Below are 26738 nucleotides of genomic sequence, written 5' to 3'. Positions count from 1 at the left end.
CCCTGGCACCTGGCCCTTTTTCCTGGGGCTGCTGCTGGCCTCTCAGCACCGCAACGGGGGGGCTCCAGGTGCCTGGGGCACTGCGGGTGCTGGCACCACGGGCGGCACAGCGCAGCCCCACGGGAGGAGGGCAGCAGGGACCAGGCGGTGAGGGCAGCCCCAGGAAAGCGCGGGGCACTGCAGGAGGGGATTTAACGTTTTAATCGCCGAAACGCGGAGGGTCCGGGGCAGACGTTGAGCTGCAAGTCTCCCTCTGGCGGCTCCGGAGCTGGGAGGGGAAGGAGCGGAGCCGGCAGCCCAAGGGAGCTGCAGCAGCCGCCCGGGCAGCCTGGCTGCCCGGGGCCACGGAGCTCGCTCTGCGAAGAGCAGCGTGCGCAGGGTGGCAGCAGGAGGGTGGCAGCGGGACGGGGCTACGGGCGCCCGGGGCAGTGGCAGCGGGCGCTCCTCCGGGACAGGCGAGGCGGGAGCGCCGGGGCCGTTGGCGGCGGGAGGAGGGTGCCGGGGCACGGCACGGCTGCTGCAGGGCCCGCGGGGGCCCCGCCGGCCTCCTCCCGCCACGAAGAGCCATGTGCAGCGCGCGGGGGAGCTACGCTGCTGCGGGGACTGGGGCTAGTGCTTCGCTATATCCCCCTTCTTGAGGATGATCTGCCGCTGCCAGGGCGCCAGCTTTGTCTCATCGTACCCAAGAGTCCTTAGCTTTTCTGACTGCTCCTTCTCCTTCTCCTCCTCCTCTCGCTTCAGCTTCTCTTGCTCTTTCCTGCTCGGCAGCAGAGGGGACGGGGTGCTGTGGGTCACTGAGCCCAGCCGCGCGCCCACCCCCCTGCCAGGGAAGGGGACAGACGGCACTCACCGTTTCTGCTCCCTGTGAAAGCAAGGGGACAAGGTGCCGTTAGCATGGGCTGGGGGCACCTGGCCAGCACAGGCAGCCCCCAGCCCACCCTGCTCACCTCTCCTCCTCCAGCTTCTTGCGCAGGATGTCCCTCCTCCAGGCCGGCATGCTGGCCAGGCGCGCCTCCTCCTCCTTCTCCTGCAACAAACAGCCGCGTTACGGACAGCCACGGGAGCGCAGGGCCTGGGGTGGCCGGCTGGGCTCCAGTGGGGAAGCGAAGGATGGCAAAGGCTCCTGGAAAGCAGCCCCCCATGGGCCAGGACCGACCCAGCCCTGTGGACATCACCCCCTGGGCCCACATCCCACCAGCCACGGGGAGCACAAGCATGGGGGCAGCTGGCAGGAGTGAGGCGCGCCCCCGGCACCGCACAACGCGGCACGGCACGGTGCCAACGGTGCTGCCGTGGGCATGGTGCCGGGCAGAGCCCTGTGCTGACGGGTCCTGCCACCCCCGGCCCCTCGCTGCCCGCGTTATCCCGGTGCGGGGAGCACACGCGGCCAAGGAGCGTGCGGAGCGCCGAGCCCTTCACAGCACACACAGCTTTATTGCACCGACACGTGGGGGCCCACGGCACCCCGGCACCGCAAACAGCACACCAAGGGGGAGCTGCACCCCCAGCACAACACACAGCCACGGCAAGGGGCACACAGCAACTTCGACACACAGCTGGCCGCAGAACCCCCGCGGGGTCCGGGCACCCGGGGCCAGCTCCCAGGGCATGAAGCAAAACACGAAAAAAAAAACTGCAGAGCCAGCCCGCAGTCCTGCTGCCGTGAATGCAGCTGAGCTGTGCCCAGCCCTGGCTGCACCCGGAGCCTCTCCTGGCTGCACGCCCCAGCCGTGCACTCGGCCAGCCCCATGCCACCACCACGGCCCCGGGGCCCGCTGCTGCCACAGCATCCCACCCAGCTCAGATATCGAACATCTCTGCCTCCTTCTCCTTCCAGAAGGAGAAGCTGCGGTCGATGTAGCGGCAGATGTCCTCGTCACTGAACTCCCCCAGCTCCGAGACCAGCTGGGCCGGCTCCTTGCCTCCCTGGGCTGCAGCAGCAGGTGCCAGCCTGGGGGACGAAGGACTTGACTCCACCGCTGCTGCCGTGGGCACTGGTTCCCCAAAGAACTCCTGCTTCAGGTCCTCGAAGCCGTCGAGCCAGCAGCGGTGGCCAGCCTCGACCCGCTCCAGCGCGGCGCGGTGGAAGCGTCGGATGCACTCCCAGCTGTGGGTGCCCAGGCGGTCGAACATCTCGTAGCACAGCAGGTGTCGGAAGCGGCGCTCCTCGGGGCTCAGGTTCATCTCCAGCAGCTGGAAGTAGCCCAGCATGAAGAGGTCGAGCGAGAGGCTGTCGTAGGGCACGGGCGAGCCTCGGACATGGGGCAAGAAGTGCTCGGGCCAGTAGAGCACATCGGCGCGACTCAGCCGCCGGATCTGCCGCCCGGGCACCCGGTGGGCAACGCTCCTCCAGCGCGCCAGCAGCCTCCCCACCGCCTGCCGCTGCCTCCAGAGCCGCCGCAGCCGCTCGTCCCCGCGGGTGCGTGCGCCGGGTGCCTCCGCCAGCGCCCACTTCTTCCAGTGCTCCAGGAAGAGGGAGACGGCGCGCTCCTTCCGCGCGTCGATGCGCTCCTGCAGGCAGCTCAGCTCCGTCTGCACTGGCTGGCTGCGCCGCAGCACCCCGTCCGCGTCCCCGTCCCCGTCCCCGTAGTCCTCCTCCAGCACGGGCTCACGGGTGCAGACCTCCACGGGTGCTCCCAGGTGCAGCGACCGCTTCCTCTTGGTGACCCTGCTGCGGGGCACGGGGGCTCCCACCAGCCCCTCGTAGTTGGCCTTGAGGCTGCGGACGGACACACCGCAGTGCAGGATCTCACGCCGGGCGTCCTGCTGGGTGCCGGCCGGGGCGCTGGGGGGGGACCTCTGGGGCACGGCGCTGCTCGCCACTCCCCCCACCCCGGGGCTCTCCCGGCCCCCCAGAGCGGCCAGCAGCATGGCCATGCTCCTCAGCAGCGCAGAGGTCTTGCTGCACCAGGCGGGCAGGTCCTCGGCACGGCCCTGCAGGCGCCGGGGGTCGAGGGAAAAGCGCTCGGGGGCCAGGGTGGCCGGGAGAGGCAGGAGCTGCTGCAGCTCCTCCTCCAGCTGCTCCAGCTCCGTCTCCACTGTCTGCACCTTGTGCATCACCTGCAGGTTTTCGATTTGCCTCTCAATGCGGAGAATGTCCTCCTCCGTCATGAGCTGCCCAAAGGGTCCCAGCATGCCCCCGTGGGCGGGGGAGTAGCGCCAGCACGGGGGGGGTAAGACGCTCCCAGGCTCCAGCTAGGGCAGGAAAAAGGGCAAAACAGCTCCTGAGGACGCACCCCGCAGCCCTGCACGTGCCAACCCCCCAGCACCGGGGTCCAGCAGGGAGCCAGGACCGCGCACGCCTCGCACCACCGGTGGCCACACGGGACGAGCGCTCCGGGAAGGGCTCTGCAGCCGGGCAGGGTACGCAGCACCCACAGCACGCGTGCAGCGGGGCTGGGGCCATCCGGGCGCAGCAGGGAGCCGGAGGAGATGACACAAGACGGGTCCTGGGCTGCCGGGCCATGCCCACGCCGCTCTCACCGCACGCACAGCACACGGAGCCCCGCAGAGGGTCCCCCCCTACCTTGCGCCGCTGCTCCTCTTCCTCCTGCATGCGGAGCTGCAGCTTGCGCACCATCACCTGCCGCTTCCACTCGGGGATGGGCCGGCCCTGCTCGTCGTGGCTCGGCACCAGCGCCTCCGCGTCTGGCGGGCCCCCGGCCCCCGGCCCTGGCACCGGCGAGCTGCCGTTGAGCACCGGCTCCGGCGAGCCCCCCGCCACGCAGCGCGGCAGCCCCACGGCCTCGGGGGTGGCCGGCGGGGTGGGCGTCCTGGTGGGCGACGGGGAGGATAGCGGCGACTCGGCCTGTGGAGGGAGGGAGGAAGGGAGAGTGGGTGCCCGCTGTGCTCCCACCGGGTCCTGCAGGGCTCAGGGACCCCCCACAATCCCCCCCCCCCCAACTCCACCACCTACATTGGCCCCGGCCTGGCCACTGCCGGAGAAGACAGTGGTGAAGCCTTTGCTTTGCGGCGTCGGCTTCAGGCTCTTCCCAGCCTTGATCTCGGCCAGGAGCTCCGAGTTGTCACCGGTGGGGGACATCATGTTGAACGACTTGGTGCCTGGCGGAGAAAGGCAGGGGGGGCAGTAAGGGCCCCGCTGCTGCCGGCCCCCTGCTTCCCCAGCAGATTGCAGACCACGGGGGTGACGGGGAGCCGGCCAACAGCCCCCCACACCCAGGAGCCCTTGGGACCCCACCAGACCCCACCCTGGCATCCAGCTCCCCAGGGCAGACAGGCAACCTCCACCCGTGAGCCCGGCACCACACTGTGACAACGACTTGCCGTGTCCAGAGAGACAGGACTGTGGCTGGCTGCAGCCCTGGTACAGCAGGACAGCCCCGTGCTGCCCCGCAGAGCTCCTGGCCCCCTGCAGCCCCCCACGGTGTCCCGGTAGCAACGCACACACCAGCCCCGAGCTGCAGCCAGGGCTCCAGCACCCTGCCCCGTGAGCACCCACCGTCCGTGCCAGCCATGCGTGCGTCCCTAAAGGCCCATGGTGCCGCGCCGCGCCCGAGCCCCTTCCCCACCGCCCTGCGCTCGCCCCCTCGGCCGCGCCGCAGCAAGGGCCGGTCGCCTGTCGGTGCGGAGGGCCCGGCCGGGCGCTCGCAATGCCATCCAGTGCCACTGAGACCCCAGCCCCTGGGAGCCGGCGCTAATAAAGCGGGGGCTGAGCGGCCGCCAGCCCGCGAGCTGCAATCAGCGGCGGGGGAGCGGCCGGTGCGCTCACGTGGCGAGGTAATGCCGGCCGGCTGAGCGCGAACAAAGGCGCTCTGTGCATGGGGCCGTGGGGCCACGGGGGGCACGGGGCCCTGCCAGCCCTGCCCGGGCAGCAGCGGCGGCCCCACGCTCTGCTCCTGCCTCAGGCGGAGCCGTGCCGGAGCTCAGGGCTCCTGCTTGGCACTGAGCGGCACGCTGGCCTCACGGCCTGGGGCACGTTGGCGAGGGATGGGCACCGTCGTGACTGCGGCCACCTCGGCCATCCTGCGGGACAGCCCCGTGTCACAGGCAGGGGTGCTGACAGCGCTCCCCCAGCACCATGCTCGTGGCCTGGCCGCAGGATGGGTTGGTGCTGGGGAAAGCTGCTGGGATCTGGCCCTGCCATCGAGGCGCCCTGCTCTGGGCTGCAGGCGCTCCGTCCCCGCGGGCACTACCTGACCACCAAAGAGTAACGAGGCGCGGTACTTACTCTTCATCTGTCTCAAAGCCTTTCCTTCTAGGGGGAGAAGCAGAGAGGCGGCACAGCGCGTGTAGCAGAGGAAGGATTTGGCCACCACAAGACAAGAGAGAAGAGAAGCAGCCAGCAGTGAGAGCAAGTGGGGGCGGGCAGGCGTGGGAGCCCCCGCGCCGAGACCGGAGGAGAGAAGGACAGAGAGGCTGTCAGGAGCTGCGCCCCGAGGAGCCGGAGTGCAGGGACAGGAGAAGCACGAAGGCACCCGGTGCTAGGGCGCATCCAGCCCGGCACCGCCACGTGGCTGGGGCAGGAGCTGTGCCCACTGCCGGGCCCTGGCCCCCCGCGCCCCCCAGGACCCCTGACTTACTTCCCGTGGAGGAGGAGGAGCGGCGGGGCCCGGCGGGGGCCTCAGCTGGCGGCGGTGGCGGCGGTGGCGGCGGGCAGGAGGTTTCGGGCAGCGGTGGGGGCGGCGGCGGGGGCGGCAGCTCGGCGCCAGGCTTGGTCTCTGCCGGGCCCCCGTTGTGCATGGTGTCCGCGGAGAGGGGAGAGGCCTGAAAGAGCACGGGCGGGCGTCACACGGAGCCAGTGCCACCGCGCTGCCCGCGGCGCCGGGGCCCGGGCTCACCTCCTCACTGTGTGCCATCCTGCGGGGGCCGGGCAGCTCCGCCGCGCTGGGCCCCAGGTGCTTATAGTAATCGCCCGTGCTCGGCTGCTTGCTGAAGTTCCTCGACCGCCTCGTGGAGTCGGCCCGGCGCAGGCCCTCGGGGCTGCCCTCGCGTGACGCTAGCTGCAACGGGGAGCGCAGCTGAGCGGGCAGGGCCGCGGCGTGGCCGTGGTGTGTGCCTTGGGGGGATGCAGGCTGAGCGAGGGGTTGGCTACAGCCCCCGACAGCGCCTGGCACCGCGACCCCGTGGCCTGTGACTGGGAGCCCGAGGCTGAGCCTCCCCTGGGATAACCCCCTGGGAACAGCAGCGCTGCCTCCCGGCCCCATGGATTAGCTGGAGCTTGAGCTTATCCCCACGGGGCCGGAGCCCTGCCGCGGACCCGGCTGTAAATGTCACTATTAAGGCAGTAAGACCCGCGGCAGCACGGCCTCGGCTCACCCCAGTGCATACCTCCGGGGCTTTGCAGGTCGTGCCGTGGAGCGGCCGCGCCGCAGGGGTCCCGCCGCTGTGGCACAGCCCCGTGCCCCGCTCCCTGCGCCCAGGGCCCCACTATTTGCATTTCTCCTTGTGCCACCTCCGCCCAAGGCATTTGCATGGTGAGCCGGGGCACTGCACGCCACCGGCAGCCCCAGCTAAGTCAACAAGTGCCAGCCCGGCGCTTCCTGCTCCGACAGCCGCCGGGCACCGCGCCAAGCCTGGCTCCGGCTGCAGCAGCCCCAGCCCCGGCCCCACGGGTGGGTGCGAGGTTGGTGCCGCCCGGCCTCACGGCACCGGGTGCCCACACAGCTTGGCACCGATGGTGCTTGAGCTCACACGCACCCACACCTGCTGTGGGCAGCCCAGGGCAGGGCTGCTCGTTAGCCCTACGTGTGCTAATCAACAACACGGAGCCCAAGCCCAGCACAGGTCTGGCAAACGCTGCTCTGCCAAGACCCCATCCTGCGTGCCCCGGACCCCCGCAGCGCTGGGCTCTGCTGCTGTGTGCCCATGCCTGCCGCCGTGGCTGGGCACCAGGCTGTCCCCAGCCGGGTGGCAAGGCCCATGGCTGGGGTCGAGGCGGACCCCAAACCCCCCACACCCGGTGCCCCCCCTGCCCCAGGCAGCTGCGCCCCTCTTACCTGTGCGTCCCAGCTGAGCCCTCTCAGCTCCTGGCAGCGCCGGCACTGCCACCCGACACCCGCGGCGCAGGTGACACCGGAGCCGGGCACTCGGGTTACAGCTGCTGCCTGCACCCCACGCCTCCACGCAGCCGCCCACGCCCAGCTCGCCCGGGGCACTGTGCCGGTGGCACCGCTGGCACCACGTGAGCACAGCGCACGCCACCCACATGGCACTGGCACGCTGAGCCGCTGCCGTTTGGTGGTGGGGGCATCACCGGCCCCAGCTCGCCGTACCCCTGCTGCTGTGGCAGGCACTGCCACTGGTGCTGAGTGCCCACGGGACATGGGTGCCCGGAGTTGTGCCCCCCCTGGTAGCCCCCCTGTGCTCGTGGCCAGGGAGCGTGGGGGTCCCGTACCTCTCTGCGCAGCGCCTGGCTCTCCACGTGCCGCAGGTTGTTCTTGGCCCGCACGTAGATGTCGGCAGTGTCGGGGGAGGCAGGGGGGGCAGGCGCGGGGTAGCCGGGGGGCGGCGGGGGCAGGCGGGTGGCAGGTGGGGGTGGCGGTGGGGGGAAGCTGGGGGGCGGCGGTGGGGGGCCCTCACTTGCTGACCCCCTGCCCCGTGGCCGCGTCTCGGGATTCAGCATGTCCATGTACGCCTGCATGTCCGTCAGCGCGGGCTCGGGGACCCCTGCAGAGAGTGGAGGGGGGGGTCATAGCTGTGCTCACGCTGTGTCACCCCCCCCCCAGCTCCCTGCCCCATCACTCACGGGCTGTGGGGGCGCCGTGGGGGCCACCCCTCTTCTCTCCGGTGCTCGACTGGCTGGAGTTGCAGGAGTCGTAGTTGGAGAGGGTGCTGGCGGGGGAGCCCACCTCAAAGCGTGCCTGGGGCGCCGACGCCGTGGTGTTGGGCGACGACATGCCCGAGTCGGGCTGCCGGCACTCCCCGTCTGCTGAGGGGTCTCGCGACAGCACGCGGTGCTCCACGCTCTGCCGGCACAGCCGAGCCATCAGGGGGTGGGCAGCAGCACCCGGGCCCTGCGTGCCCACCACGATCCCCCCGCACTCCGTGCCTCAATGCGCCAGGGTGCCACCATACCATGTTCTCCACGGTGCGCAGGTACTTGGCGCAGTGGCTGTGGCCGTTGTAGTCGGCGAGGTCGGCTGCCGTGTAGCCGTCCTGGTCGCGGATGCTGAGGTCGGCACCGTTCACCACCAGGATCTGGCAGCACTGGGGAGAGGAGGGGGGAGCGTGGCAGGCTTGATGCCGTGCCGCCCCCCCTCCCCACCAGCACCCTCGGCCAGCAGCACCAACCTCCAGCTCGCCGTTCTCAGCGGCATCGTGCAGTGGCGTGCCGCCCCAGCCGTCTGCCGTGATCTCGCCCCCGTGCAACAGGAGCCAGCTCAGCACCTTGGCGTGGCCGCGGCTGGCGGCGAAGTGCATGGCTGTGGCCCCGTCGTCATCCCGCTCTGACAGGCTCACCGTCGTGAAGCTCATCTGCGGAGGTGGCAGATGAGCAGGGCCATCACGCCGTGCCGTGCCGTGCCATGCCGTGCCGAGCTGTGCCGAGCCCAGGCAGCACTTACCAGCCAGACGATGACGGTGTTGTGGCCCATCTGGGCTGCGGCGTGCAGTGGGGTCATGCCGTCATTGGCGCGCACGTGGGGGTCAGCCCCGCAGTCCTTCACCAAGTACTGGATGATCTCGAGGTGGCCCTCCTGGCAGGCGAGGTACAGAGGGGTGGCACCGGTCTTGGTCTGGGCACTGAGAGTGCTGCAAGCAGAGCACGGCGCTGGGCACCCGCAGCCCACATCGGGTGGGAGCACGGGGCACCGGGGACACGGGGGACATGGGTACGGGGGCACGGAGGACACGGGGATATGAGGGCACAGGGGCACACCGGGCACAGGGGATGTGTGGGACACGGGGACCGTGTGGGTGCAGGGACACCAGGACCACGTGCGTCACAGTGCCTGGGGGGCACGCAGGGCACAGGGCAGGCAGCACCAGCTGCTGGGCAATATGGGCTGGGGGACGTCCACGCCACGGCCCCGCTCAGTCCCCGCACAGACACAGCGGCTGCCGCGGGAGGTCATTAAGTCAATAAGCTCGGGCTAATCGCATTCCTCCGGCTGTTTTTGGACACTGCAATCTAGCAGTATTTTTAAGTAAGCAGCTTAGGCACCAGCAGCCGGTGGGGAAGGGTGGAACTGCGCGTTGGCACTGCCTCGCTGCTCCCCAGGAGCCACGCTGCCGGGCACCGCTGTCCCCCAGGCCTTGGCACCCCTGTGGCCACATCCTGAGCCATGCGTCCCACGTCCCACATCCTGCACCCTGCGTCCCATATCCCAAATCCCGCTCCCTAAATCCTGCATCCCGCACTGCACGCCCTTCGCCACGCAGGAAGCTGGTTTTGAAGTGCGCCATAAAAACCTGTTGAATATTTAAAAAAGGAAGTGCAATAAATACTCCGCTCTGTTATCGCAGAGATCGCGGGCCCTTAATAATTGATCCCTGTAACCGTGAGACGGGTGGCGGCCAGCGCGGGCTCTGCGCTGTGCCGTGCTGCAGGACGCCAGCTTTCCGTGCACCGCACTGGAGATGGGGACCAGGGACAGGGCTGGGGGCTGGCTGGGGCACAGCAGAGCCACACACGGCGGTGGTGTGGGTGCAGCGGGTGCATTTTCAATCCGTAATTGCCGTTTCCCAGTTATGGGGAGGGGTTAATCCACTCGGGTGAGCACTGGCTGGGAGCCAGGCGCTCGGCGCAGTGGGTGAACGCTTTGCCAGATGGCCACGACCCCGCGCTGGCCGCCCACCTCGCCACCAGCTGCTGCGGACACCACGGCGCAGCCGAGCCAGCAGCAGAGGTGCCGGGGACTCTGTGGCCTCGCTGCTGGTGCTGGCTGCCGAGCCTGGCACGCGCCCTCCCGCCCGAGCTGCGGCCACGTCCCGCAGCGCCCCAGGATTGAGTTTCACAGCTGTAACAGAGCCTCCTGCAAGCCGCAGGGCCCGAGCGCAGGGCGAGCAGTAAATAATTCAGGGGCCACCTTGGCGGTGGGAGGCGGGCGATGGCAGCGGAGTAACCCCAGCAGGAACATGAAATTCAATGGGAAAGGGCTGCCGCCACGCGTGCTGCGGGGGCGACGATGCAGGGACTGAGCAGGAACCAAGGCTGTGAGGGAGCTGGGCCCTGGGATGGGGAGGGTGAATCCGTCTGGGTGTGGGGGCAGCACAGGTGCCCCCCTGAGCCAGCACACCTGGGGCAAGGAGATAAAGAGCCAGGGTGGCCAGGCTGGGGAGGCTGCTTGCAGTGGGGTAGGTGGGTGGGGGGCTGGCTGCTGGGGGCTGCAATGGGTTCTGCTGGTGGGATGGCTCTGTGGGAATGGGAGCTGGTGCAGGACCGTGTGGCACCTGGGGAAGGGGGTGAAAATGGGGGCACAGGCAGCCTGAGGGGGTCCCACCACCCCTCTGTACCCCTGACACCCGCGGTCCCTGCACCTCCTGGGCACGGCGTGGTGGGGCAGCGTCCCCACGGCCTCCCCCTCGGCCAGGGCCCTGGTTATTTATAGCAGCCTCTGCCCACCGTGGGAAATGAGATTAGGGGCCACATAATCACACGGTGAGGCCCGGGGTGGCTTGGCACTCTGCGCCCCGTGGCAGCTGTGCCGTGTCCCCAGGGCACGTCGGGGGGCGGCCACACGGGGGGTGGCTGACCCCAGGGGTGGCGGTGCCGGCCGAGCAGTGCTGCACCACGGTGGTGCCGTGGCCCTGAGCTCCTGGAGGCAGCGGGGAAGGTCGGCTCTGGTGCAGGGAGCAGCCTCTGCTCCGCCGGCAGCCTAATCCATTTACATAACGGCGGGCGGACAAAGGCGGCTGTGTTATCGCCCCGCGCCAAGAGCGCCGCGAACAAACCCTGCTGCGCGCTGCTCCTGGTGGGCAGCTATATTTCTGTCAGTGCTCGCTGCGCTCCTCCTCGCCCTTTCTCTCCGGGTGATAAAGAAGGCACAGCTGCCTTCCCGAGGTGATAACGCTGCCGTGTTGCCCTTGGAGCCGTGATGCAAGGGGGATGGAGATGGCCGCATCACCAAGTGGCTGGTGCCCAGTGTTGGCACCTTGCACGGAAGCTCAAGGGGCTGCCGGTCAGCGTGCCATCAGCTCGGCCCCTGTGCCCCCTAGCAGCAGGGGCTGTTACCTTGGGCAGTGTCCCAGGAGAAGTCGCAGGGAGGGGAAATCCCCTTTGGCCGCAGCGTAGTGGACCGGCAGCGCTCCTGTGTCCGTGGCTGCCGTGGGGTCGCTGCCTCCGAAGCGGAGGAGCCAGTCGATCACCTCGTGGTGACCGAATCGGGCTGCGAGGTGTAGGATAGTGGCACCGGAGTTGTCTGTGTCCTGCGGGAGGAAGGGAGAGGCCTTGGCACCAGGGAGCACAGGCTGCCCAGAGCCTGCAGCAAGGGTTTGTGCGTGGGGCTGGGGAAGCTCCGTCTGTACCGAGCACGGGCAGCCCTGCAGGGCTCAGGGCAGGAGGGGATGGCCCTGGGCAACAGGGGAGAGGAGATGGGGGCTGTAAGTGTGCCCGGTCCATGCCAGGTCCCCACGGGCCCCAGCAGCAGCGCACCAGCCCGGCTGCGGGGCCTCGTTGGCTGCCGGTGGTGCACAAAGCCCTGCTTGTTCTCCCTGCCGCGGGGGCTCGCTGTGCTGCCGGCGGCCCGGCTCCCCTCCTGGCTCCACGGGATGCAGAGCTGGCCCTGGGCCAGGCCGGCACCGAACTGTGCTGAACCCGTCCTTCCTGCTTAATCGCCTCTCCCACCCCTCCTCCTCCTCCACGTCACATGCTGTTACCTCTCTGCCAGCCCCCGGCAAGCTGCTTATCTGCCCCGGGGCTTGCTCTGGTTGTGTAACCCCCGGGAAGGGGCCGGCACCCTGGGGCGCAGCTTCCACCTGAACCTCCGTGCCCTCCTCGGGTCTGCGTGGGCTTTGTCTGGAGTGTGCCAGCCCTCCTGTCCCAGCTGGGTGGCTGCCCTGGGGGTGGCTGTGCCAGCAGCTCCCACCCAGCACAGGGTCAGCACCCGGCACAAGGTGCTGCTGGGTGCCTGCACCCTCCTGAGCCCCCCACCACCAGGTAGCTCGGGCAAGGCAGAGCCCACGGGAAGCTCCAGTGCTGCTGTTGGTGGCCATGTGGCTGTGGGTGGCCACACACCGTCAGCAGAGCCTGTCTGTGACCTTCTCCCCATGGCCACCACCCCTCCAGACCTACGCAGCCGGAAACAATCCCGGTGCTCCTCACCCCAGCCAGGCCCTGGCTATGACCCCCCCCCTCCACAGGGCACAGCGCAGATGCTCTGGGGCCCTTGCTGCCCCTTGGTGCAGGATCTGGAGCCCTGGGAGCCACAGTGGAGGCGTGGGGTGCCTCAGCCGAGCGGGGCACCGCGGTGGTCCCTGGGGTGTGCCAAAACACCCCTGGGCGCTTCCAGTCTGCCCGAGACCCCGCTGGGAACCTCTCCACGGCCGGAGGTGCCGAAGAGGAGGAGGAGGAGGAGGAAGAAGAGGAGAAGGAGGCAGCGGCCGGGCCGCCCCCCCGGGGCCGCGCTCCCATCCCGGCACCCCTCCGCGCCCGCTCCGTCGAGCCCCGCGCCCCCTCCCCGTCCCCGCGACCCTCTCGCACCTGCACGCCGCAGCCCCCCTGCGTGAGCAGCCACTGCAGACAGGCGAGGTTGCCGGTGGCGGCGGCGTCGTGGGCCGGCGTGGCCCCGTTGCGCGCCCGCGCATCGCCGCGCAGCGCGGCCTCGGCCGCCAGGTAGCGGAGGCAGGCGAGGCGGCCGGCGCGGGCGGCGTGGTGCGCGGGGGAGGCTCCGAGCGCGTCCCGCAGCCCCGGCCGAAGCAGCCCGGCCGCCCGCAGCCCCCGCAGCGCCTCCACGTCGCCCTGCCGAGCCGCCAGCAGCGCCCGCTCCAGCGCCATGGCCCCGGCCCCGCACCGGCCGCGCGGGGCCGTCCGGCCGCCGCTTGGCACTGCGCGGCGCCCCCGCGGCGAGGCGGCCCGGCCCCGCCGGCTCCTCCTCCTCCACCCCCGGGGCCGGCCCGCCCCGCCGCCGCCCCCCCCCGGCCCCGGCCCCTCCGCCCGCCCCGCCGGCAGCCCCGCCGTCGGGGCACGGCGGCCGCCCCGCCGCCCGGCGGACCCTGCCCCGGGGGTGCCGCGGGCGTGGGCAGCCGCTGCGTCTCCCGGCAGCCTTGGGCGCCGCGTTTCGGCCCCGTTTTCGAGCCCTCGGGACGAGAAATTCACTTTCGGATAAGATCCGGGGCTGTGTCAGGAGCTGCCCGTCCGGGCGCGCTGCAGAAAGGAGGCGGCGAGGGGCGCGGGTGCCGGCAGGGTGCCCCCACCCCTCGGGCGCCCCCGGTCCTGCGGCAGCCGCAGGTGAGGGTCCCGCCGTGCCTCCGCCGCCCCCCCGAGGCCCGCAGCCCTGGCGGCACCGGCACCGCGGGGCTGCCCCTTCGGGCACCGACGGCCGGTACCGGGGGCAGGCTCCGACGCCCCCCCCCCCGCTCCCGGTCCCGGCCCCGCTCCTTCAGCACCGCGAACAGCGGCGGGGGCGCCTCCAGCACCGCGGACAGCGGCGAGGCCGGGCCTCCCCCCCTGCCTCCCGGCCTCCCCGCCTGCCTCCCTCCCCACCTGCCCGGCCTCCCTCCTGCCCTGCCCTCCCCTCCCCTCCCTGCCCTCCCTTCCCCTCCCTGCCCTCCCTTCCAGCCTCTCCGTGCCCGCCCGCCCTGCCCCGACGGCGCCGTCCCGGGGAGGGAGGCGGGGCGGCCCGACGGCCCCATAAAGGCGGCGGCGGCGGCGGCGGAGCTCCGGAGCACGATGTCCCCGACGGGGTCCCCTCCACCACCGCCGCCACCCTCGCGGCCCCCGCGCCGCCCCGCCGCCGAGATGCGCAAGGTGAGCGGCCGCCCCCCCCCGGGGGGTCCCGTGGAGGCCGGGCCGCCCTCACCGCCCCCTTCTCCCCGCAGACCCTCAAGCCCCTGCTGGAGAAGCGCCGCCGCGCCCGCATCAACGAGAGCCTCAACCAGCTCAAGGCGCTCATCCTGCCGCTCGTCGGCAAGGACGTGAGTGCCCCGGCCCCGGCCCCCCCGCCCCCGAGCCGCCCCCGAGCCGCCCCGTCCCGTCGAGCCCCTTCCCGGTCCCCGGCGCTGCCCGCTCCCCCCTTCCCTGCCCGCCCGCCCCCTCGGCGCAGCCCCAACCCCTGCCCGCAGCCCCCGGCCCTGCCCTCCCTCTCCGCGCCCCCCCCGCTTCTTCTCGCCCCATCCCGGCCCCCCCCCAGCTCGTGTCCCGTGCCCGGTGCCGGTGCCCCCTCCCTGCGGTGCCCGGTGCCCCCACTGACCCGCCGGCCCCGCAGAGCTCCCGCTGCTCCAAGCTGGAGAAGGCAGACATCCTGGAGATGACCGTGCAGTTCCTCAAGGAGGTGCCGGCTGCGCCCTCGGCCCCAGGTGAGCCCCCCCCCAACCCCTCGCCCGCCCCCTGGCCCCCCACCCTCCCGGCTTCCCACTGACGGCCGCCTCTCCGCAGAGCCCTCCGAGAGTTTCCGTGCCGGGTACCGCGCCTGCCTGGCCCGCCTGGGCACCCTGCTGCCCCCCCCGCCGCCACCCGCCGCCCGCCGCCACCTCCCGGAGCTGCCGCCTGCCACCTGCCCCAAGGCCACCCCGCCGCCGCCCGCCACCCCACTCTGGCGGCCCTGGTAGCCCCCCCCCCCCCAGTGCATCGCTGTACATAGCCCTATTTATTTGTACAGACCCCAGGGACCCCCTTTGTACAAATAAACCTTTTGCCAAAGCTGCGCTCTGCTGCCCGGGGTGCACCGCGGGGAGCCCGGCTGGCCCCCAGCTGCCGTGGCACCGTGCCCCGGCTCGGTCCACGTCCCTCCTGCCTGCACCCAGGCACCGCCGCCTGCCCAGGCCTCCCCCGGGAGCGGTGAAGCAGCAGCCAGCGTGGTCCGGCCGCAGCTACGGCCCCCCGGTAATTACCCGGGCAAGCTGCGGCACGGGCGCCTTGACGCAACGGCCTGGCAGCGCTCGCACCCCGCTCCTGCGTCAGGCCTGGGCCTGTCCCTGGCCTCACATGTGGGCACGCGGTGGCCCTGCCAGCTCCTGGCCGCGGATTTTGGGGTGCTGGGGAAGCTGCGTCCACCTTGGGGTCTCGGGGGACCCCACAGGGGAGGTGCCGCATCCCCGCTAACCCCCCGTGTGTTCTCCAGCCACCCTGGCCCATCGCTCCCAGCAGTTCCCAGCACACTGGGCACGGGGCTCCCTCGAGCACTGGGAACCACGAGGGCTGGGGAAGGAGAGGGCTGGGGCTGCGGGCGGCCCGACGGGGCGTCCTGCTGCTCGGGCAGGTGCCGGCAGGTGTCTGCACAGGCCCCGAGGCTGCGGCATCCCCGAGCCTCCTGGGGTGGGCAGCTGAGCAGGGGGAGGCAGCAGTGGGGCTGCAGCACCTCGGGGCAGAGCCCAGCCCCACGGCAGAGCTGTGGGGCCACCATCCCGCCCGTGCCTGCAGCCAGGGCCTGGCGGGGTGGCTCCTGGCGCGGGGACAGGCGGTTTGCCCGTGGGCCGCTCGCCGTGGAGCCGTGGCAGGGCCATGAGAGCTGCCCGGGCACGCCGCAGCGGCTCCGCCGCCCACGGGGGCTCCGGGTGCCGAAGCAGTTTCGCTCAGCACTTCCAGGGTCCCGGGCGCTGCCCGCGGCCCCCGGGGCTGGCAGGGAAGCTCCACGCGAGCGTGGGAAAGGAGCGGGTGTCGGCAGGGAGCCGTGCCCCAGCCCCACACGTGTCTGCACGGTGCTGGGCACCCCATGGTTTGTTCGTGGGCCCTGGGCGTGCACAGCATGGGTGGGGGGGGCAGGAGCTGGGGCTGTGTGGGTGCTGAGCTCCCGGGCGGCCGGGGTCTCGCTGCCCACCCCGTGGTGGGGCCGCAGGTGGGCTCCGGTGGCCCGGCTGTGCAGAGGGGGGTCCCGGGACCCGCCTGGGTGCAGGGCACCCGGTGCTGGCTGCGGGGCTCCCCCAGCTCCAGGCCAGGTGCCGTACTGGTGACAGTGCTTTTAGGGAACGGAGGCTTGGAGAGGGGAACGAGCCCCCCGGTTATGCTCGGGGTGTAACCGGGCACGGCTCAGCCGGGGGCACTGGGGGCTGCCGCACCCCGGGAGCGGCTCTGGGGTGCCCCGGGGCGTCCCCCCGGCGGGGGTAGCACCGGGTGGGGCGGCTGCACCGGGAGCCTCCGGTGCTGGGAGAGGCGTGCGGCGGGGGGGGGCTGCCGGCACCGGGGGCTGCGCCCTGGGCACCGTCGGGTCCCGGTGCCGGTGCCGGTGCCGGTGCCGGTGCCGGTGCCGTCCCAGCCCCGCCCCCCCCGGTGTCTCCGCCCCCTGCGCACGGCCGGGGCGGGGCGGGGCGGGTTGTGTTGGGCGGGGCCGTGCCGGTTCCGTTCCGCGCCGCCGCCGCCGCCGCCGCCGCAGCGCCGTTGCTGGCGGGCACCGGGGCCGCCATGTCGGAGCGGGGCGCGGCGGGCCCGGGCCCGGCCACCATCCAGGTCTCCAGGTAACGGCCGCGACCCCCCCCCAACCCCCGGTGCCCGCCCGGTGCCGCCCGTTTTTGTTTTTTTTTTTCCCCCCGGTGCCGCCGCCCCGCCCGGTGCCGGTGCCCTTGGGCCGCCCTCGGGGCGCTGCGAGGGGCAGGACCGGGGCCGGGCGGGGCCGGGGGGGGGGCCGGGCGGGGCTGGGGGGTGTGGGGGGTTTGGGGGGCGGTCCGAGCACAGCTCCCCCCCCCCCCGGAGGCCGCGCCCCGCTGCCGGTACCGGGAGGTTTCCAAGGAAACGGGCAGGAAGCGGGCGCCACGTGCTGCCGTCGGGGGCATCCGGCGGGCACCGGGGATGGCGGGCGGGGGGCACCGGGAGGAGCTGGGGGGGGGCGTCGGGCCGGGCCCCCCCGAGGCTGAGCGGTGCCTCCGCAGGATCATGCGGCCCGACGACGCCAACGTGGCCGGGAACGTGCACGGCGGCACCGTGCTGAAGATGATCGAGGAGGCGGGGGCCATCATCAGCACCCGGCACTGCAACTCCGGCACCGGGGTGAGCGGGGATGGTGGTGATGGTGGGGATGGGGGTGCCGTCGGGGGGTGTCTGGGTGCCCCCCGTAAGCCTCGGTCGGGCCCCGGGGCTCGGGGGGTGCCCCTTTTCCTGCTGCCGTGCAGCCGGAGGAAGCCACGCGCTGCTCGCGCCATCGCGGAAGGGGAAGCGTTTTGGGGGGGTGCAGCGGGTGCTGAGCCCCCACCCGTGGGGTCCTGCGATGGAGCAGGGTGTGCTCCGTCCTCCTCCTCCTCCTCCTCCTCATCTTCCTCCCCCCCCTGGAGCTCTGACCCCGCCGCTCTGCACCCCCAGGAGCCCTGCGTGGCCGCGCTGGCGCGCGTGGAGCGGACGGATTTCCTCTCCCCCATGTGCATCGGCGAGGTGGCCAACGTCAGCGCCGAGATCACCTACACCTCCAAGCACTCGGTGGAAGTCCAGGTCAACGTCATGTCCGAGAACATTTTGACAGGTAAACGGCTCCGGGTGGCCCTCTGCTTTGCTCCGTATGGGGACCAGAGCTGTCCCCATATAGCAGTGTCGGGGTCTGCCCCGTGCGCGGCTGTGCCACGGGCTGGGGGTGCCCCAGCCCAGCCGAGCTCCTCGCTACGTGTGGTTCTGTGAACGGGGCAGCCTGCACGGCAGGGACATGCAGCGATCGGCCCCGGGGCCGTGGTGCTGGTCCCCAAGGGATGCTGCGAGGAGCAGCCGGTGCCCGGCAGGCGGCAGGTTGGTGCCGCAGCGTGCCGGGAGCAGCGGCCGTGACACTAGGGGGCTGTGCTGGCTGTGAGCATCGCTGCGTGCTGCGGCTCTCGCCGGGTGTTTCTGCAGGCCCTGCTGCTGGCAGAAGCTGTGGGACCGCAGCTCGGTCCCGATGCAGCGCGCAGGGCACCGCGGGGACCCCTGGCCATGCGTGGTGGCTGCCGGAGCACGTGGTGGGTCTGTGCTCCCTCCTGGATGAAGAGGGTCTGCATCAAGGTGCCCCATTGTGTTTTGGTGCAGCATCTGCTTTTTTAGGACTTCGGTTTTTCTTTCAAGGAGATCTCGTGGTGCTGTCTCTGGGCGTGGGGGGAAAGCAGTCCTGCTTCGGATCCCCTTCTCCAGCTGCCCGCTGCTGGCCGTGGGACTCCTGCCGGTACGAGCGCAGCCGTGTTGGCAAACCCCAGGCTCCTGCATCAGCTGTGCAGTGCCACCAGGGCCGGGAACACCTCCTGGCCCTCAGAGCTCTGGAGAAACACCTGCTATGAGCAAAGAGCCCGTGCTGATAGCGCTGTGCCTCATCCCTTATCGCATCGGGCTGGGGCCCACAGCTCTGCTCTTCTTTCTCTGCCCCAGACGAGAGCACTCTGCTCAGCTCAGGGCTTCAGCCCCATGGGGGTTGTTGCTGAGGGCTGCAGACGTGCTGACTCGTGCTTGCTGAAGGCGTGCAGCTTTCTGCAGGAGCCTTTCCTCTCGTTTTGCCTCCTTGCTACCCCCGGAGTGCCGGGGAGGACACGAGCTTCCAGCATCGTGCGCGGTCTCTCCAGCCCTGGCTCTCCCTGGAGCTGGCTCAGGCTCCTTCTCCTAAATCCCGAGAAGGAAATGGAGGAACCGAACCACAACCAGCAGCCAGAAGTCGCTGAATGGTGGCTGCTTTCTCTTTCGTTTCCCACCTCCCTGTTTTAGATCGCCAGTTCTGAGAAGCAGCGTGGGGCAAAGAGCGCGGCTTCCCGGAACGGCCGGGTGGGGGGCTCCGGGGGGGCTCCTCCGGCACCCGTGGGTGCGAGCCCCCCGTCCGAGGGCTGTGGGGACACGGGGCACCCATGGGCACCGGGCAGCGTGCTGGGGAGGGGCAGCACAGCTCCGCAGGCCTGTTGTGGTGCGGCTGATGAGTTTCAACCAAAAATCGGAATAATTTAGCGCACGCGGCTGGCTCGGAGCTGACAAAAGCCCTTTCCTTGTGGTTGCCATGGTTACTGGCTGGGCTCCTCGGGGTGTTTTTGCCGGGGTGTGCCGCGACAGCCGCGCCGGCAGCGCCATGTGCCCAGGGCTGCCACACTCACGCTGCCCTCCCTCTGCCAGGGGCCAAGAAGGTGACGAACAAGGCGACGCTGTGGTACGTGCCGCTGGCCCTGAAGAACGTGAACAAGGTGGTGGAGGTGCCGCCCATCCAGGTAGGGCTGGGTGCCAGCACAGGGGGACAGGGGCAGAGCCAGCACAGCCCTGTGCTGGTGGGAGAGGGGATCCTGCTGGCACACGGTGCCTGGTCCCGGAGGAGGGATGGTGGTGGAGGGACGGCGCTGCTCAGCTGCCCGGTGTCCCTGGTGTGAGCAGGGCTGGGGGGGCCTGGATCTGCCAACAGGCACCCAGCTGCTGCCACCGAGTGTGTTTTTCCTTCCAGTATGCACGGAAGGAGCAGGAGGACGAGGGGAGGAAGCGCTACGAGGAGCAGAAGCTGGATCGGCTGGAAACCAAGCAAAGGAACGGCGACGTGATCTTGCCGGTGATCAACCCAGGTAACGCAGCCCCTGCTGGCAGCGCCTGTCCTCGGGTGTCTCCGTTCTTTCTGCGAGGTCTCCCTTGGCTAAAGGAAGGTGGAAAGCATCTTTTATTTTCCTGAGTTTCCTGCTGCTGGTATGCCCAAGGAGGAGGAGTTCTTTGGGCGTTTGCAGTCCATTGCAGGCAGCTCCTCCGGGCCCTGTGGTCCAGCAGGGAGGCAGAGGGAAGAGCTTGGGCACAAAACTAGGGCAGGCAGCTGCAGCCGGGCTTCTGGAGCTCACGTTCACAGAACCAGCTTTGCTCAGAGAGCTGCAGGAGCCACGGCTCAGGCCCTCATCCTGGCTTGGTGATGCTGCAGCTACCAGGGACCCCAAAAGCGTTTCTCACAGAACTCAGATACCCACACCCTTAGTGCCGTGGGGTCAGGGTGTCAGCTCCTGAGAATGCCAAATGTGCCTGGCTGCACACGGACGCGTGGGGACTGAACTGGGTCACCTCCGTGGTAATAAATGATGAAAGTTGCTTAAATACCTTTTTTTCCTTTGCTCTCCCTGCTCACAGACAGACAGACAAAAGGTAAGGCTGGGGGCACGGTGGGCAGCGGGAGCATCTGTGCTGCTGTACAGGAATACGTGCTGCTACCTGGGGGGTGGGAGCAGAGATGTTGAGGCTGAGCACAAAGTGTGGTCCCCTGAGACGCTGCCAAACGTAGATGGGTGAACAGGCCAGGTTTGGAAAACCTTGCAGGTACCCCTTGCGTTCAGTGCACTCCAGTTTGCTTTCAGGCTCCTGCTGACTTTTCAAAGAAAAAACAGAGCTTGAATAAAATCGGTAGGCAAATAGCAGGGAGGTGGCCGTTCATCACGCTTTCAGTACCCTGTCCTTTCAGGGCTTCTCGGGACCAGTGTAGGTGTTTTGTCCCGACTTGGGAGCGTTTCAGTTTGCAGAAGCTGGCGCAGCACCTTCCCCAGGGCGCGTGGGACGCTGCCACGGGTGGGCTGGCAGGCACCCGCCGCACCACGCTAACCCCTCCGTGTCTCTCTCTGCGAGCAGAGCCGCACACCGTGGGCTACAGCCAGTCCAGCCTGATCCACCTGGTGGGCCCGTCGGACTGCACGCTGCTCGGCTTCGTCCACGGAGGTGAGTGAGCACCGCGGGGAGCGGGAGGTGGCCGCATCCCAGGGGGTCCGCTCAGCGCCGCCCCAGCCCCACAGCTGATGGGGTTGAGGCACCCGGCCTCCTGCCCACAGCAAACGCACTGTATGGCTGGATTTGGAGAGCAGCAGCACGCCAAATTGTTTTTTTTTTTTGGGGTGTAAGCAAGCGCTGCAGCAGGTGAAGCACCCTCGCTGCCAGGAGCGAAGCGCTGCGCCTCCTGGGCTGCGGCAGCGCTGCCAGGTGCCCCTCTGCACGTCGTTTTAGCTGTGTGTGTTGTGCAGCTGATACCTGGATCCTGTGTTTGGTGACAATTATAATGCACCATTTACTCCATTTTTAGCGTTTTTGTGCTTGCGATCCCGAAGCAGTGCCTAATGGCACCGCGCGTGGTAAGCGGCTCAGAGAGCCGGGAACGAGCCCCTGGGAGCGTGGAGAATGGTAAATGGAGTAACAGGGTGAGGATAATTGGGGAGAGCAATTTTCTCATTACCTACAAAGGACTGTCTGCGTGTGTCTGAAACGAAACGAGCAGGGCTTTCAGCGCAGCAGTAATGGGTTACCGCACCTGAAGCAGCATTTTTTATCGGTGCTGGTTACGGATGCGGTGATCTTCAGCACAGGGTGAGCATGGGAAACTTCTTTTTTTAAATGGAAAAAAAAAAAAAAAAACACAACACCGCATCTTAGCAAAAATGGAGCAAGTGCAGACTGCACAGGCTTTTGGCCACGTGAATCTTTTCAGGTGGAAAACTTGTGCTGCTCCCTTGCCAGCAGCTGGTGAGTCCCCGGGGCCCACCGGAGGCTTTGGGGGCTGGCAGGGAGCAAACCCCAGGGCTGGCCCCAGGGGATCCCTGCAGCCCCCTGCTGAACCTCGTGGCTCCAGCGCCTGCAGGAGGTGGATGCAGTCGTACCTGGTTCAGCAGTGCCCTGAGAAGGCAAAGACAGAGCAGGCAGACCAGCAACGGGGCACGGGCCATGGCACCACGCAGGGAAGCACCCGCGGCACCTGTGGCTCTGACGGCCCAGGCACGGGGACGTGTTTGTCTCCCCTTCCGAAGAACAGAGCTGAGATGCCACCAAACTTCAAGGTATAATTAGCAGCTGTGAGGCCTAATTAGCACAAGGCAACAGATGCGGTAAGAATAGCGGCGCTGGCACCACGCTCTATTTTGATCCCAGCGCGAGTCACAGGACCCTGGAAAAATCCCACCAGGGCTGCGGAACGATGTCTGCCGTGGGGACACAGCGCTAGGCACCTGCACCGTGCTCAGGCACCTGCTCAAAAATACTTAAATCTTATCACGAGTGCACAATATTTCTCATTTTTTGTGCTTGTCAGGCATCCCAAGCAGCCGGGCTGTTTGCAGTGGCAGCGCGGGGACGGCCGGCGGTGGCAGCCCTGGGGGGGGATGCAGGTTTCTGATGGGTTTTCCCCCTGCTGCGTGCCCGTGGCAGTGGGGACAGCTCCCGGCCATCCCTCGCCATCCTCAGTGCTCGTGGCAGGAAACGTGAGGGTGCCATCAGCGCGCTGCTGCTGCGGCAGGAAAATAAAAACACAGCATGGTGGGCAAACCCGCAGTGACACGGCCTGGGGGGGTCCGGAACGAGCAAACGCCGCCTCCTCCCCAGGGCCTGGCACTGGCCTGGTGGCCATAAAAATGGGTGGTTGCCATGGCAACGCCCAAATCCCCTTGGGGCCGGTGCCATCCAGGTCGGTGGAGGCACGTGGGGCTCGTGGCTGCGCCGGGGGCCAGGGCATCGCCCCTCGCCCGCCTTCAGGAGGGGTGGCTTCCATTTTTATATATATATTAAGGAAACGCTGTTAAAAATAGAACCTTCAAACCTAGTCAACACGCTGCCGCTGCTTTCAAGATCCACAGGCAGTTCAGCGCTGAATTCAGAAATATCTCTGCCACCAGATGTTGGGACTCGTGTTCGGAGAGGGCTCTGTCTCTGTTTAAAAAAAGCCCAGGGACCTGACACAGTCAGACTGTAAATGCTACAATTTTGTTGCCATCTTTCAAACTGCAAATCTCAAATTATAAATACCGAGTGTAGAAATTACTGCAATTTGTGGGAGTAATTTCCTCAGGGTTGGCAGCTCCGCTGCATGCGGTGAGGGAGGGCCTGGCGAGGGGCGAGCTGCCCGGGCAGGACGGGGGTCCTGAGCCGTGCACCAGCGAGCTGGGCGTGCAGGAGGCACGGGGCTGTGCAGCCAGGGGAAAAGATCCCTTTGCTTAGTGGGAACAGACAGGCTTCTCAGAGGAAGCCTTCCGGGCTTTGTAGTCTTTAAGCTCCAAAATAAACACTCTAGCTCTTGAATTGTCAGCCCTGGGCTGGTGCTGGCGGCCATCGGCACCGGGCCAGGGGGCCACAGCTCTGCCTTCCTCCCTCAGGGGTCACCATGAAGCTGATGGACGAGGTCGCCGGGATCGTGGCCGCTCGCCACTGCAAGACCAACATTGTCACCGCCTCCGTGGATGCCATCAACTTCCACGAGAAGATCAAGAAAGGTCAGGGGGGTGCGGGGGTGCAGGCAGCGGTGTCTCTGCCAGCCGCAGGGGAACGCCGTCCTGGTGAGCCTCGTGTGGCGCTCAGCTGCCCACGGGCCGGGTCCTGGTAAAGCACAAAAGAGCAGAAATCTGCAGCATCCCCTGTGCTGATGCAGAGAGGAGACCTGGGGCAGCAGGCACCCGGTACCTGGGACATGGTTTTGGGCATCAAATTAACCTAGGGTGCCCGAAACTGAGTGGTGCTGGTGCGCGAGGAGCGTCGCTGGGGCAGCCCCTGTCCCGTGGGTAACGCTGGTGGCTGCACCCTGGGGCCGAGCCCTGCCAGGGGCATTGCGGGTGCCCCGTGGGCACGCTCAGGGTCCCGTGGGTCCTGCCTGCACGTGGCGAGCTTTCTGCTCACAGGTGTGGCCGTGGTGCCCCCGTGGGTGAGCCACCCCTCCGCTCTCTGCAGGTAGTGTTATCACCATCTCGGGGCGCATGACCTTCACGAGCAATAAGTCCATGGAAATCGAAGTCTTTGTGGATGCCGACCCTTTCGTGGATGAGCCGCAGGAGCGATACCGTGCCGTCAGCGCGTTCTTCACCTACGTGTCCCTGAGCAAGGAGGGGAAGCCCCTGCCTGTCCCTCAGCTGCTGGTAAGAGCTCGCTCGGTGCGCACACAGCCCCATGCTGCTCGGGCTTCTGAACACAAATGTTCTGCTCTTTGCTGCAAGCACGGGAGGTTTCAGGCTTCCTGTTTATTAAACGCCGAATATTTTACATACTTGGGCTTTTCATGTGATGCCCTCAGGGCTTTGTTGTCCAACAAAACCTCTTCCTCTGAATTGTTCAGCAGAAAAACATGAGCACAAATGAGCCTCGCCAAGCCAGGCTTCGGGGTTGGTTTTGTTTATTTATTTATTTTAATTTCTTCTGGTTGAAAACTGCCAGCACAGAGATTTGTTTTTCCTTTCTCACAACATGAGGGAAATCTGTCGCTGGAGCTTCACGGCTTCCTCCCTCCCCGCAGTGACCCGATGGGTGCCCGCAGCCCCCGGCCCCGCCGCCCTCCTCCCGCTCCCGGCTCCTGGATGCCGGCGGCGCTGAGCTGACGCAGCGCTGATGGCAGGGAGTTGTTTCTTGATTAATATTTCATGCCGAGTAGATCTCCTTCTGTTCTGCGCTCTGTGACATTTTGGAGTATTTTGTGGGCTAATTATACATTAGCCATCCAAGCTGCGCTCCTCGGAGCCGTTTCCCATCCCCGCTTCCTGCGGCAGGCGGCGCGGTGCCTCCCGCGGGCTGGGGCTGGCTCAGACCCCGCACGGCGCTGGCCAGGCCGGCAGCCCCACGGCTCCACCACCACGGAGCGAGTGCGAGTGCTGCCACGGGGCTGGCGGTGCTGGAGGGCAGGATCTGGCCCGCTGCCCGGCAGGTTTCCCACCAGGCGCTCGTGTCCAAACGCTCGCGTCCAACCCTTGCGCTGCCTCTGGCTCCAGCCCCAGCCGAAGTTGAACTCGGGAGATCTTTTTTTAAATTTCTGAATAATTTAGGGAACGCGTGTTACTGGAATGGAATGTGCTGCGAGCTATTCATCTGTTGCTGTGAATATGTCCTGGTGGGGTTTGGTGGCACCGCAGCAGCGCGGGGCTCCTGGTGTCCTCCCTCGCAGGCAGGAGCTGAGCCGTGGGGAGCCTGGGTGCCAGACGAGGTTGTGCTCATCCCTAACGGGGGTGCTGCTGGCTCTGTTATGCTCAGGCTGGGTTCCTCTGGGTGATTCTCTGAATTAAAGAGGTCGCTGAACCGGGGCAGCCACAGCACCATGGTCACGGGCAGCCCGTGGTGTGGCACCACTGCCATGCAGGGAGCAGGGGTTGCTTTTCTGTAGGGCTTTGACATCAGGGTGAGCCAAGTTTTCAGCTGTGATTGCGTTGCCTGTCCGAGCAGGCAGTCCAGGCAGAGCAGAGTTGCATCTTCTTGCTGGCAGCAATTTAATTATTAATCTCTATTGTCCCAGTGGAGCTTAGAGTAATGCATCTTTAACGAGCTCTCAGAGGGAGCCGCGCTGCGTGCAGCGATGGCATTTCTTTTTTCTCTCTGCTGCGAGCTAACCCGAAGGGCATCCATGCTGGGGGCTCAGTGGCTGGCGGGCTGGGGGCTGCTTGGAGCCCCCCGCATGGGGCACGTGGCTGCAGGGCTGGGAGTGAGCAGCAGCATGGGTGCAGTGCTGGGGGTGAGGGGTGCGACTTTGGGGCTGCCTTGCTGTGACCCTGAGTCCTCTCCGGGTGCTGGAGCGTCCCTTGGCCGTGAAAGGAGCTCCCTCATCCGCGGGGCATCCAGAGGCTACGGCTGGCCAAGCCTGGGGCAGAGGGGATAGAACACGGTGCAAGGGATGTGGGACAATGTGGAAGTGTCACTGCAAGGGGCCGTGAGGTGAGGGTGCTGTCCCATCGTGGGCAGCAGGAGCAGCCGGCGGTGCCCAGGACGTGGCCAGGCTCCATCCGGCACCTCCCACGGACGGTGCTGTGGGCGCCGCCGACAGCTGGAAGGGAACTGAACTTATTGATTGAACAAAGTCCGCGTAAACTTGCCCACGCATCAGATCTGCCCGTTCAGCTCCTCATTAAGCTAATGTTCGTGGCTTTGCTTTCTTTCGGTTACTGCCAGACGGAAACCGAGGACGAGAAGAGGCGCTTCGAGGAAGGGAAGGGGAGATACCTCCAAACAAAAGCCAAGAGACAGGCGCAGATGCAGCAGGCTGCCCAGCACTGATCTCCGACCCGGACCAAAGCGCTCGCAGGAGAGCCGCCGGCGACCGCGTGCTGCTCAAGTATTCACTCGGCCAAACCTCCCCGTCCCCATTCGTGTTGTGTTACGTGTGCGGGGCCTCGTGCGCTGCCACCACCACTCCGTGCCGTGCCGCAGGAGCGGGCTCGAGCAGAGCCGGTGTTCTGGGTGCGCCGCAGCGATGCCAGCAGCGAGCTGCTGCTGGATTTACCGCCCTCACCCTGTGTATTAAACGGCTTAAATGCTCCAGAAAGCCTCCGGGATCTGCCTGGCTCTCAGGAGCATTTGCATTGGTTTGTCAGCGAGCTCCAGAGCCCCAGTTTTGGGGTTTAATCCCAAGCTCCTGCCCCCACCGCAGCGGCGCGCACGCACGTGGCAGCACAAGGGACGCACGAGGCCCCGACTCTTTGTGAAGCTGTGTTAAACTTACAGTATGTCCTAAAAAAATGTACACCAAAGCTTATTTATGATACTTGCGCCTATAAAAGCGACCGAGTATTGTATTGAATGTCTCAGCCCCTTCCATTGACAGCCCTAGGTAGTATCTCCGTGTGCATCTAAGTTATTTGAGGAATTCTGTGACATAAATAAAGTCTGTCATCTCTGACTGGAATAAAGGGGGTGTCACTTTTTTCCTGAAGCAGCGGCAGGGCTGGCTTAAGAGCTTATTCCGAACCCTGGCTCCGAGCTGCAGCGGCGCTGCGTGCCGTGGGCGTTCTGCTCCCTGCTGACATTTCCCTGTAATCCTCGGGGGGGTGGGCTCGCAGCCCCCCAGCCTCTGCCCTGGGGGGTG

The 26738-nt window shown here is 67.7% G+C and overlaps 2 protein-coding genes across 2 annotated transcripts; one reads left to right on the top strand and one right to left on the bottom strand.

The window, feature by feature from the left end:
- Window positions 1-192: 192 nt before the first annotated feature.
- On the bottom strand, window positions 193-12892 carry ESPN (espin; the record flags this gene model as incomplete). Its single annotated transcript, XM_082777185.1, has 12 exons — window positions 193-784; window positions 948-1027; window positions 3527-3808; window positions 3917-4062; window positions 5541-5724; window positions 7355-7626; window positions 7706-7925; window positions 8035-8166; window positions 8251-8433; window positions 8523-8709; window positions 11132-11325; window positions 12599-12892. 12 exons carry the CDS (start codon window positions 12890-12892, stop codon window positions 610-612), a joined length of 2349 nt encoding a protein of 782 aa, XP_082633311.1. The 3' UTR covers window positions 193-609.
- A 3488-nt stretch (window positions 12893-16380) lies between these two features.
- On the top strand, window positions 16381-26552 carry ACOT7 (acyl-CoA thioesterase 7). Its single transcript, XM_082777128.1, has 9 exons — window positions 16381-16506; window positions 16918-17035; window positions 17345-17501; window positions 19091-19182; window positions 19410-19524; window positions 20561-20647; window positions 23062-23178; window positions 23630-23814; window positions 25826-26552. Exons 1-9 carry the CDS (start codon window positions 16454-16456, stop codon window positions 25928-25930), a joined length of 1029 nt encoding a protein of 342 aa, XP_082633254.1. The 5' UTR covers window positions 16381-16453; the 3' UTR covers window positions 25931-26552.
- The last annotated feature ends 186 nt before the right edge of the window (window positions 26553-26738 follow it).

This window comes from Aythya marila, assembly GCF_965140915.1.
Source record: "Aythya marila genome assembly, chromosome: 21".
NCBI classification, from domain to species: Eukaryota; Metazoa; Chordata; class Aves; order Anseriformes; family Anatidae; genus Aythya; species Aythya marila.
This window is presented reverse-complemented; position numbering and strand designations above follow the sequence as displayed.

Coding starts and splice junctions, on each gene's coding strand:
- ACOT7 (XM_082777128.1), top strand. CDS start 16,454: ATGTCGGAGCGGGGCGCGGCGGGCCCGGGCCCGGCCACCATCCAGGTC. Junction 19,525..20,560: donor CTTGCCGGTGATCAACCCAG/GTAACGCAGCCC, acceptor CTCTGCGAGCAG/AGCCGCACACCGTGGGCTAC. Junction 23,179..23,629: donor CCACGAGAAGATCAAGAAAG/GTCAGGGGGGTG, acceptor CGCTCTCTGCAG/GTAGTGTTATCACCATCTCG.